The sequence below is a fragment of the Drosophila nasuta genome, chromosome X (genome assembly GCF_023558535.2).
Source record: "Drosophila nasuta strain 15112-1781.00 chromosome X, ASM2355853v1, whole genome shotgun sequence".
Taxonomy (NCBI): Eukaryota; Metazoa; Arthropoda; class Insecta; order Diptera; family Drosophilidae; genus Drosophila; species Drosophila nasuta.
Genome location: NC_083459.1, coordinates 24,953,885 through 24,966,750, shown reverse-complemented (window position 1 = coordinate 24,966,750; position 12,866 = coordinate 24,953,885). Strand labels below are relative to the sequence as shown.

The window sequence follows — 12,866 nt, the reverse complement described above, 5'->3', positions numbered from 1 at the left end:
CCCACCAGCAACAATAGTCTGTATGTCGAACGATAATATGACGAATATCTGAACTCCTCCAAAATATGTATACAAGATATATATTTCAAAATGACTTAAATATTCGAAATATATTTATGTGATCCTAGTTTCTATGTTTTGCATTTTTATATCCACTATTAACATGTAGAAGGAGCCATTTCTGACTCCATAAAATACATATATTCCGTCTGTATGTCTGTCCGTCCGTCTGCATGAACACCTACATCTCACAGACTATAAGAGATAGAGATACAATTTTTATACCCGCTACCCATAGGGTAGAAGGGTATTATAACTTTGTGCCGGCAGGAAATGTATGTAACAGGTAGAAGGAGGCATCTCCGACCCTATAAAGTATATATATTCTTGATCAGCGTCAACAGCCGAGACGATATAGCCATGTCCGTCTGTCCGTCTGTGTGTCTGTCCGTCTGTCCGTCTGTCCGTATGAAACACTGGATCTCAGAGACTATAAGAGATAGAGCTATAATTTTTTTTCGACAGCATTTGTTATGTTTGCACGCAGATCAAGTTTGTTTCAAATTTTTGCCACGCCCACTTCCGCCCCCGCAAATCAAAAAAATCGAATAACAAGCGTAATTTTAAAGCTAGAGTTCCGAATTTTGGTATATACAATAATAACTATAGTACTTATGATTCCTGAAAATTTGGTTGCAATCAGATAAAAATTGTCGAAGTTATTAAAGAAATACTTTTGTATGGGCAAAAACGCCTACTTATAAGGGGTCTTAGTTACTTTGTCTGACAATCTGGTATATTGTGCCGTCTATGGTATATTTGAATGCGGTACTATGTCGATATACCAAATATACCATTCGGTATATTTTTAGTATTTTTGCAGTATTTTCGGTATATTTTGAGAAAATACCGCAAAATATATTTCTTTTATTCCAAATGGGTAGCTGGTATCTCACAGTCGAGTACACTCGACTGTAGCTTTCTTACTTGTTTTCGACAGCATTTGCTATATGTTTCCACGCAAATCAATTTCGTGTTAATTTTTGCCACGCCCCCTTCCGACGGAGGTGTATTACGAATAGTTGCGAGAGAAAGGGAAAGGCAACTAATTTAATTTTATTTCATATTTAAAGAGAACACTTTTGGTATAGATAAAATCAAGTATGAATAGTTTATTAAAATTCCAGAATCGAGTTTCTCTTAATGAAAAGTATTTAGTATGCCTTGAAACTAATTTCATTTCATATTTCTATATAAATTTCACACACTCTGAGCTCATTCATTTCTCAGACTTCAGAGCTAAAACAAACAGCACAGCCCAAAACTAAAATTTTAAATTTTTTTTATGTAAATTCGAAAAGTTATAAATTATTTTTGTTGTGATTAAAATGGATTCGCAAAGAGAAACGGGAAATCGATTCACTGGAAGCTTTATTGAGAATCCATCGAAGCCATCAGAATTTTCAAGTTTTTTATCTGACTTGCGTAAAAAAGAAATGGATATTTTGAAGAGAGGAAACGATTGCACTAAAGATCTTCATCAATACCCCTTTAATTCCAATGATAAACCGAAAGAGATTATTTTTCCTATGTTTTGCTATGATCCCACCAGCAACAATAGTCTGTATGTCAAACGATAATATGACGAATATCTGAACTCCTCCAAAATATGTATACAAGATATATATTTCAAAATGACTTAAATATTCGAAATATATTTATGTGATCCTAGTTTCTATGTTTTGCATTTTTATATCCACTATTAACATGTAGAAGGAGCCATTTCTGACTCCATAAAATACATATATTCCGTCTGTCTGTCTGTCCGTCCGTCTGCATGAACACCTACATCTCACAGACTATAAGAGATAGAGATACAATTTTTTTCGACAGCATTTATGTTTTCACGCAAATCAAGTTCGTGTCAATTTTTGCCACGCCTCCTTCCGACCCCGCAAATCGATAAAAATCGAAAAACAAGTGTTAAGCGATAGCGATCATTTAAAATAGTCGAAGTTATTAAATAAATACTTTTTTACTAGGAATCTTAGTTGCTTTGGCTGATAATCTGGTATATTTTGCACTCTGTGGTATATTTTGAATGTAGTACTGTAGCAATATACCAAATATAACATTTGGTATAAATGTAGTATTTTTGTGGTAATTATATTTTTAAAATACTACTTCATTTTTTGATTATTTCCTTCTTTATTTCTTTTTCAATATTTTCTTTCTTTTTTTTCATTATTTGCTTTATTTCTTTTTTTATTCATTATTTTCTTTATTTCTTTCTTTGTTTTTTCATTAGTGTCTTAATTTTTCTTTATTTTTCTTTAACATTTTCTGTTTCTTTCTTTCAAGTCTTTTTATTAGTTAAATCATACAATTATTTCTCTGCTTAACTCCTCTGTATACAGGGTATCTTGCAGTCGCATACACTCCACTCAGCTCTTGGCTAGCTGTAATATTTTTATGAACTTTGCTTTACTTCGGAGTTATTACGAATTCAGCAAACATTTTCGACATGTTTTGTGTGCGCTCTGCTTTCTGTAGCAATATAATTAGTTCACCATACACTGCCCGAGATAGTTGTGCCATAATATTTGACAATACTTTTGAGTGAGGCAAAGTTGAGGCATGTTTTCGTCAAGTGTATTTTGTTGAGTATTATATTGCATTGTTTCGTTGTGTGTATCTAATGACTTTAATAAAGTTGAAGTGGGTGCAAAAACTAGCGACACGAGGGCTGAACTCAGACTCGAATCCCAAAAGCCCAAAATATATCCAGTGGCCAGGGGCGAGTCAAGGCTGGGCGTGGCGGATCAGGGGGCAGCGGGCTGTTCACCCTCGATGTGGCGTCGTGTCTCAGAGTCTCAGTCCATCATACATAGAAATGCATGATTCATGCTACACTTACAACATACAACTAAATATTAAGAGAGCGAGAGTGAACGAGAGAGGGAAGGAGAGGGAGAACACTACACTACATTACACTAAATAACACACACACACTCAGTGCACCAAAAGTCACCCCTCGCTGGCTGAGTGTGGGAGCAAATAATATCCAAATACTCACACAATCTTCTTCTTGCCCTTTGCAACGGGTCTCTAACGCTTAGCAATGTTATTAATTTTTATTTTATTTTTGTAGAAATCTAGTAAAAGTTTTACATACATTTGTATCTACGCAGCTAATTCAGAAATTCGCTCGAAATTAGTTTCTAAACTATTTCAGACACTAGATATGGTATGTCGTAAAATATACCAAATTAGCATACCGAAAACATACAAAAATATACCAAAATACACCAAAGAAATGCATATTCTATTTGAATCATAGTATTCAGTTAAATAGCCTTCAAATATACCAAATGAACATACCGAAAATATACTATTGAAACCCATAATATCTTCGAATTTTCAAAATCGATTAAATAGCTTCCAAGTATACCAAAAAATACCGACAACATACCAAAATAGGCCATAATCTCTCTGCTTTTGAGAATTTACCAAATACATATAACGAAAACATACCTAAAATATACCAACATACAGCATAGAAATGCTTAATCTCTTCGAATTTTAGATTTTCCGTTAAATAACCTCAAAATATACCAGAATAACATACCGAAAACATACAAAAATATACCAATACACCCTAGAAGTGAGTGGTGTCTTTAAATTTCAGAGTTTAGCTAAATAGCCACCAAATAAACCAAATGAAATATACCAAAATACACCATAATATTTTCGATTTTTAGAATTCAGTTAAATATACTAAGTGAATATGGTAGAACATATCAAAAATATACCGAAATACACCATTGAAATGCGTAATCTCTTAACAATTTAGAATACATTGAAACTGCCTTAAATATACTATATAATATACCAAAATATACCAAAAATACATCATAATCTCTTTGAAATTTCCGAATTCAGTGAAATGGTCTCAACAAAATATGAATGGTAGGGTATTTATATTTAGCTTTGCTGCTCGATACGTTCTTAGACCGCTTTTATTATCCAGCTGCAGTTTGATGGAAACTCTAAAGGGAAGCGAGGGAGGTTGGCAAACTATTGCTCTGCATTTGACTTATATGTGTGTGTGTGTGCAAAATACTTCCGCGATTTGTCGTCGTTCAGTTAGTTGTTTAGTTGGTTGTCAACACTACTTGAATGCGACTCCTACCGAGAGAGCAGCCCATAAATGAGTGAAGTACGTTACGATGTAAGAAATATCACTCAAGTTTGTCTGTCTGCCTATCTGTCTGTCTGTCTGTCTGTCGTGTCTGTCCATCAATTTCATTCGACTCGAAAATAAAAAAAGACAAAAAAAAGTGGCGTTTGCCATTTCCGATGTCTCTGGCACTTCAAAGTGGTCTCGCTGCATGTTTCTCTTAACATTTTTCTCGTCTTTTCACTTTTCCTTTATCCATATCGCTGCTTTGTGTTTTTTTCTTTCTTTTTTCGCTTTTTGCATTTGATGGCACATTTCCGGCAAACTTGATGTTGATGTTGCACTCTATTTTTGGCATGTGGCGCACGCAATGCGCGTAGACCGCAGCAGCAGTGTTGTAGTGTTGGTAAACGACATAAAGTACTTGAATCTCTTCTAAGCTGATGCTTAGAGTGCGACAGCAGTGTTGCAAACTTAGTAAACATCTTAAAGAGCTTGACTCTTTTGTAAACTGAGGCATAAGTTATGTTAGCAGTGCTATAGTGTTGGTAAACGACATAAAGTACTTTAATCTCTTCTAAGCTGCGGCTTAAGTTATGTTACCAGTGCTGCAGTGTTAGTAAGCGACATAAAGTACTTGAATATCTACTAAGCTGTGAAATAAACTGCTTAAATATCGTAAAAAGGTCAAATATTTTATAAGCTGAGGTTTATACTGTATCAACAGTGTTGGTAAACAGCTTGAATTTCTTTAAGCTGCGACGTAGACTGGTACAGCAGTGCTCTAGTGTTGGTAAACTTCTCAAAGAGCATAAACATTTTTTAAGCTGCGGTTTAGACTGCAGCATCAGTGTTGCAGGGTTGGTAAACGAATCTGCGTTTTAGACGGCTTAAATCTTTTAAAAATCTGAGACTTAAGCTGCGACAGGAGTGTTGGTAAACATCTTAAAGAGCTTTAATATGTTGTAGTGTTGATAAACATCTTATAGAGTTTAAATCTATTCTTTGACTGCAGCATCAATGCTTTAGTGTTGGTAAACGTTTTAAAGAGTTTGAAGCTTTTCAAATCTGCAGTTTAGACGGCTTAAATCTTTTAAAAATCTGAGACTTTTACTGCGACAGCAGTGTTGTAGTGTTGATAAACGTCTTAAAGAGCTTAAATCTTTTGAAAGCTGCGGCTTAATTGATTTGCAATTTGCTGCCCTTCAAAAGTCTCTCCCCCTCCGTTGGTATTGCTGTTGAGTCTGTTAGTTTTGGGCAGCCACGTGGCACGTTTCAGTGTGGTGGGCGGACTTTATCTGCGACACGCATCTGTGGCCATGGCCTTTGTCTCTCTCTCTCTCTCTCTCTCTCTGTCTTTGCGGACGTGCATTTAATTGCCATGGAGCCCACGCCCAAAAAAAAAGAAACAGCAGCAAGTAATCGGGGAAGAGAAACGGCGAAAAACAAACAAGCCAGACCAGATCAGATCAAACCGGGCCAGACGCACAATTCCACAGCCAATTCCGATTCCGATTTCGATTCGGCCGATTTCAATTCCCATACCGAATTGGCCTCGCTTCTGTGTCTGTCTTTCTTTTTTTTTTTTAGTTGTTGTTGCTGTTTCGGTTTCAGTTTCGGATTCGGATTGTGTTTAATTGTTTTTCAGTGCTGTTGTTGTTTCAAATTAGGCCGCATTTTGCGCTTAATTTATCAGCTAGCGTTTAACCCTTTGCACTTAGCCATCATCGGTATCTGTAGCTGCGTATCTTTGTATCTTTTTGTCTCTTTGGCATTATCTGCACTGCGCCAAGTAGATAAACTCTGTCGCCTGCTTGCCGCTGACAAATCATTTCGAATATTCAATTCAAATTATACACTTTAGATATGCATAGCATTTTATTTAAGAGGTGAAAATTAACTTAAATGAATATTATATAATTTGAGTAAAGTTTTCTTCTTAAACAGTTTAACTAATGGAAAAATAATGTGTTAACGTAAAGTAAATTGCGAAATTCAAGAATAGTAAAATTAAAAATCTTTTAAGTTTGACAGCCAAGTTTCAGTGTTGGTTAACGTCCAAATAATTGTTTAAGCTACCAGTTAACTATCTTGATCAACAAAAATTGGCTTAAAACAATGCAATTAATATCGATTTTTAATGAACTCAAGCTCTAATACTATTTAAGAGGAGAAGAACAACTATCTCCAATTAAAAAAAAAGGGAAACAGACGCTAAACAAACAAACAAACATTTCGGTTTTTTTTTTTTGTGTTTTTGGCAACAACTTTCGCAGTTCGCTGAACCAGACAAACCTGAGTGCAATGTTTGCTTTCAATCCATGCACATTAATATTAAATATATATACATATATTTATATAATATCTATATAGCGTAGGTACTACCAATATATATATTGTCTGTTTGTATGTGAAGAGCGGGTGCTTTGCTTTGGGTTATTATAAAGCGCCGTGCGGCGTACGTGACTTTTGGTTGCTTGTTTTTGTTGGGCTCATAATTCGTCGTCGTATGTGACTAAATGGCGAATTTTTGCCAACATTTATCGAATAGACAAAACAATGACAATTTTTGCGATTGTTTTGTATACCCGCTACCCAAAGGGTAGAAGGGTATTATAACTTATTGTCTTCATGAAATGTACAAGAAGGAATATACAAAAAATCCGTTATTTAGTTTTTATCGGTCATAGTTCCAATTTTTGTTTCAAATTTTTAGTCTTTATGAGTCCTGAAACATTGTTTGTGACTAGATGCAATTTGTTTTTAAAGAAAGTTGTTAAAGAAATACTTTGGTATGGGCACAAAAAACCTACTAAGGGTCTTAGTTGCTTTGGCTGACAATCTGGTATATTGTGCACTCTATGAGTTATTTTAATGTAGTACTTTTTATACTACAATATACCAAATACAACGGATGGTATATTTTTGGTGTTTTTGTGGTATATCAATTTGGTATATTTTAAATATTTTTATACCGTGTTCTTATACCATATTTTCCATATTTTGAATATAGTACCAAATGTAGCATTTGGTATATTTTTGGTATTTTCGTGACATGTTCATTTGGTATATTTTAAATTATATACTGCATTTTTGCACCATATGAATATATATTTTGCATACAGTACTATATCGATATACCAAATGTATAATTTAATGTAGTTTTAGTATTTTTGTGGTATATTAATTTGGTATATTTTAAATTGTATACCACATTTTTATACCATATTTTGAGTATAGTACCAAACGTATCATTTCTTATATTTTTAGTATTTTTGCGGTATATTAATTTGTCTGTTTTGCTTTTCACAATGTATAGCGGGTATCTCATAGCTTTCGTATTTGTTAGCACTTTTTGACCTGTCCTACAACACAATCAGGAACTTGAAGAGGAAGTCGGTTTACTCTTTGCAATTTGCTAAACGACACTCGCAAAATTGATGCGAATTGCGAAATGCTAAATAGTAAAGTACTAAACATGTTTCTCCATTTATTTATGACGAGTACGTGACGTTGATTTGCGATTTGCCAGCAAGTTAGTTTCTTAGTTAGTTAGTTATTGCGAACTCCTCCTCCCCCAAAAAGCAGCGCCCTTAAATTTCGGTTTTACGTTCCGAGAGCGCTCCTAATGAGCACATTCCTGTTTTTTGCCTGCCTCGGTAATCATTCGGTAATCGGTTATCGTTTGCACTCGTAAATAAACAGCTCACAACGAAACAATAAAGATGCCTTTCATGGCAAATTGCTGGGAAATACCAGGAAAATAAACACTCAACCCAATAGTTGCGACAACTGTAATATATTTATTATATAGTACCATTTTTAATTTATCTAAATTGCATACATTGTAATACCTTTCCTTTGCAATGCTAAATCATTCCATTTAACATTGACTTAACATACTTGACAAATGTACAAAATTCTCTGAACTTGGAGAATGTTTGGAATTTATTTCATAGATTTTGCTGAATGGTATTATATTGTAAGAATTTACCAGTATAAAGTTACACAACATTAGAGTTATAAATACTGGAGTTTAAGGAATATATTCGTAAAAAAAAAAAATCATAAAAAAATAATAAATCACTTAAAGTAGAATATAATAGACTATTCTATAAAGATTGAGAAAAGCTCAACTTAATTTAAAGCTCAACTTTATTTATTTTTATTTTTTTGGTTTATAAATTTATTACAACAATGTTCAGGAAAAAGTGTGAAATTATAGACTTTTTCTATAGAGATTAGGAAAAACATAACTTAAAATAAAAAGTAATAAACTTTTGAAATAGATATTGAAAAAAAAAACTTAAAATATAAAAAAATAGGCTATTCCTCTTTTATAGAGATTGAGAAAAGTTCAACTTATAATAGAAAGTACATCTTTCTTTTTAATTTTTTGGTTAACATTTTTTTATACACTTATTTAGAATATTGTTCTGGATATTCAAATCGTGAATAGCTGTAATAGTCTTTAAATAGTGAAGAATCTTATAAAAATAATACGAAAAGCTTATTTAAATGAAGCATAAATTAAGCTAATATTTAAAATACAAAATTATTTTGCTTATCTAGCTTATCTATTAGTATAGTATTATCTGTTATATTTCGTTAGATATAAAGTATGTATAATTTATGTAAATTTGAAGAAGTTTTTTAGGAAGCTTCGAATTAAACTCAAGTTTAGAACACTAAATTATCTAGTTTAAAAAGTTTAAACAACATGAAATTGAAAAAGTTTTTCGAAATATAAATATCTAAATATAAAATATATTCAATATGAAATTGAAGTTTTTAAGTTTGAAGTTTTTGGGAAGCTTTGAATGTAATATTTAGTTATTCTCTATTGTGAACTTTAGCTAGGAATTTTAGTATGCGAGGCTATTTCTGGTTATTCGTGATTGATTGATTTAGAGCTTGCTCACGTTTTGGCAAAAAATACAGAGAAAAAGCACAAAAATTGTAGATAATCAATTGATGTGGAAGGCTTCATTAGGAGGGCGCTTATGCAATTGGTTGGCAGTGCAATCTAACAGTAAATAACTAAGCAAGTATCTTGTGATCGACAACATGCGGGTATCGCAATCAGCCAATGTATCTGTATCTGTATCTGTTTTTGTTGTTGTTGTTGCTGTTGTTACTGTTTGCTGTCAGTATCGAATGCATATTCATTTCATTCACTTTAACTGGCTTGCAAATAATTCGCTTGCCTAACTCTCAAGGTCTCTCACGACTGATAGCCCGACACTCCCTTCCGCTCTAGCCCCCCGTCTCCCCTTCCCCATCCTCCCCTATATACTTGTATGTAGTTGCTGTAGAGAATACAAGTTTTGCAAGGCGCAAACAAAACCAAAAACACGATGCGAAATAATTGAATTTAATTAACATGGGAAATGTGCGCTCCACTAACAAAAACAATGAAAGACTTCAGCAACAGCAACAACAACAAGTGCACAAGAACAGACAGAGAGAGGCAAGAGAGTGGGAGAGAGAGACCAGCATGTGAGCACGCAGCAAGTGCAGCTGTGATTTATGTATACACACAAACATACGTAACATACATCTAAGACTGTCTCTCTTGTGCTTGTGTGTGCTGCCGAAATGCATGTTGCTAATGTGGCCAGCAACGCAATATGTTGCTAAACATTTATTGCGCGACTCAAAAGAAAGTTGATGATCGAAAAGAAAAAGCTTTTTGCTTTTGCTGCTTACCTTCGCACAAAATGCAGCCAAAAATGTTAAACTCCAAATCCAGCGATTATTTGTTGTTGTTGTTTTGAGTCGAATTCTTGTTGTTGCTTTGCTTAGCGTGTACAACATGTTGTGGCCGTCTTGTTGCTATTTGGCTTCTTCTTCCTCTCTGATTGCTGATGTTGATGTTGATGGGTTGTTGCTGCTTTTGCTGTTGTTGTTTTGGTTGTTGTTGCAGCCTTTTATAGGTAATATATATTTTGTTGCTTGCTGAGAAGACTTTTAGGCAGCGGCGGGGGGAATAGCACTTTTATTTTTTTGTATTCTTTGCTAATTTCTTTTGAGTTTCGACATTCTCAAGACGAGCGTAGTTTTTGATTTTAACAAATGCATTGTTTTCAATTTGTTTTGTTGTTTCTTGGCTCTTATATGCACAACTATATGTATATCTGTGTGTATGTTTGTGTGTGTGATTATGTATGTGTGTGTGTGGGTTAAATATTATGAACTTTCCACATGTCGAATACTGTGCGAGAGAGTTAACAAAAATGTTGTTAAGAGAGCGCGAAACCAAAGCGAGAGAGCGAGAGAGATAGCAGGCTAGACAGGTAAACACAGAGAGTGTGTATGTATGTGTGTGGTAAGCTTAGCTTTCCAGCCAAGCTTCGCCTTCGATCGTTCGCTCTCTCACTCTGGCTTATGGGTTTGTCCATTAAATTGCTGTTGCCAACCTCGCAGCTTCTGCTGCTGCTGCAGAGCTTTCAATGGGTTTGTGTATGCGTGTGTGTTTGTGTGTTGTTGCTGCTGTTTTGCAGACGTAACAACAATAACAATAACATAATGACTATTGTCGATTGCATTTCTGCAACTAATTTGTGTTGCATTGCGCAAAATGACGTCAAAAAAACACTCACGTATATTTACATAAATATGTATGTATGTATGTAAGTGTTCACGCATTTACATACGCGCATTAATGTATATAATGTAAATACATATGTATGTATTTAAATGCCAATGAAAAGAAAACAACAATTTTTACGGCAAACCAGTTTAACGTTTTTTATGTGATCAGCAGCTAAAGCTGCCTAGGAACTGTTGTGGCTATTTTTGTTGTTATTGTCGTTGTTGTTGTTGTTGTTGTTGTTGTTGTTGTTGTTGTTGTTACTACTCCGTAACATTGCCGTATGCAAAAAGGCCTTCAACTTTGTTGCTGAGTTGCAGCTCCAAGAGAGCAAGAAGAGACCGAAATACCGAGAGAGCGAGAGAGCAACGGCTCAGAGAAGAGAAGCTTGGAAGCCAAATCCAAAATCGGAGCTTCAGCTTAGTGTTGCCATTGTTCTGTCATTTATTAGAACAACAACAACAATGGCAACAACTATGAAATGTGCAAAAAAAAGCAATAACTTTAAATCTCCAACAACAACAGCAACAACAACAAGAAAAGCTCATAAAAACGAGTTTTTATTTCATTTTCCATTTGTTGTTTTTGAAGTGAATTTAGGACAAGTTTCTATGCTCAACAAGCAACGGACAAAATAATAAACATCAATTTCAGTTACTTGTAGCTCTTGTTGTTGTTGCTGTTTGCGTTTGCAGACTTTTGTTGTTTCTTCAATTCATTCACAAATCAAATCACAGGGGAGAAATTTCATTCAAGCAACAACTGCAAGCAAATATTCAAATTTGCAACGGACAAACAGACGAAATTGCAAATCGGCGGCGTTAACAGAGAGCGCCTGTTTGTGAGTGTGTGTGTGTGAGTGAGTGTGTGTGTAAAAGTGAGAGAGTGGGTGTGTTAGAGGCGGGCAAGAGGTGAGCATGGGCACGCAAAAGAAAGCGACGGCATGTCAATCGACAGCAACAAACAACAACAAAAAGCTGCTGCCGGTGATGCCCATAATGCGTAGGTGTTACTGTTGTTGGTAATGTTAGTGTTGCCAATACTTGTTTTTGTTGTTGTTGCAACGCACTCGAAACGCGCTCAAAAACAACAAAACAAACACACACAAAAAACAACTCTCAATTTCTGCTTTTACTTTGCTACGCTTTGTTGGCCAAAACGAAAACAACAAAAAAAAACGAAAAACGTCCAAAACCCCAAAAACACAGTATATATGTAGATGATGTTTAAAAAAAATGTATGCGTGTATATTGTATAGTATTAAAGTGAACACAACGAACTTTTCTTCTTATTCAATGTGAATAAGTTTTTTTTTTTAATTTTTTTATATATTCATGAACATTATACATATATTTATGTATACATCTATATATATTTATAAATATGTATGTATGTATATGCTGTATATATTTGCGTTCAAAAATTTTTTGCTAACTGTCGCCAAAAATACAAAAAAAAAAAAACATACGAAAAAAAAACAACAAAAACGTACACTACTCAGACGCAGACGCACACACACGTAAACAACAGACGGGGCAACACCGCTGACGCTAACGACGACGGCGGCGACGGCTACGACGATGACGATGAAAGCGGCGGCGGCGACGACGACAACGGACAACGGACGAGAGAGACAATGACGCGCACCTGAACACGCTCACGGCCAAAACTCAACTGAGTAGCAAAAGCAAACAGTATAGCGGATATTTTGTAGCGCTTGGCGGTGGCTGCGACTCTGGCTCTGCTGCTAACTCTGGCTGCATCTGCAGCAAGTCAGTCCACTGATTGAGCAAGTGTGCGTGTGAGTGTGTGCGTCTCCCTGTCTGCCTGTGTGACTGTATGTGTGTGTGGGAGAGCCCCCAGTGCTGGGTGGTTGTTTCTATGACCAGTGCTGCCATATTTGCCGCGCTATTTGAAATGCTGGCAAGCTAACGAGCTTTCAATTATATTTAAAATTGTCACTAGAAAACACAAAAATCAGCACTGATTTGCAAATGCAAAATTAAAAAAACCTGTTAAGCTTAATTTTTATTGTTATACGTCGTTTTTTTACCTATGCGATAATATATTCCAAAAAAAAACGGAGATAGCAAC

At 34.9% G+C, this 12,866-nt stretch overlaps 1 protein-coding gene across 3 annotated transcripts in view; it reads right to left on the bottom strand.

The window, feature by feature from the left end:
* Positions 1–12,452, bottom strand: part of LOC132795512 (tyrosine-protein phosphatase 10D) — a 66,823-nt gene extending 54,371 nt beyond the window's left edge. Inside the window, exons 1-2 of one of the 3 annotated variants that reach the window (XM_060806259.1) lie at positions 12,265–12,452; positions 9,890–10,394 (exon numbers count right to left, since the gene is read on the bottom strand). In XM_060806259.1, the coding sequence (XP_060662242.1) occupies positions 9,890–9,997 (108 nt within the window). In that variant the 5' untranslated portion in view covers positions 9,998–10,394; positions 12,265–12,452. The remainder of the gene's footprint in view (positions 1–9,889; positions 10,395–12,264) is intronic. The other 2 variants (XM_060806260.1, XM_060806261.1) reach the window with 2 other exon arrangements.
* Between the last annotated feature and the right edge of the window lie 414 nt (positions 12,453–12,866).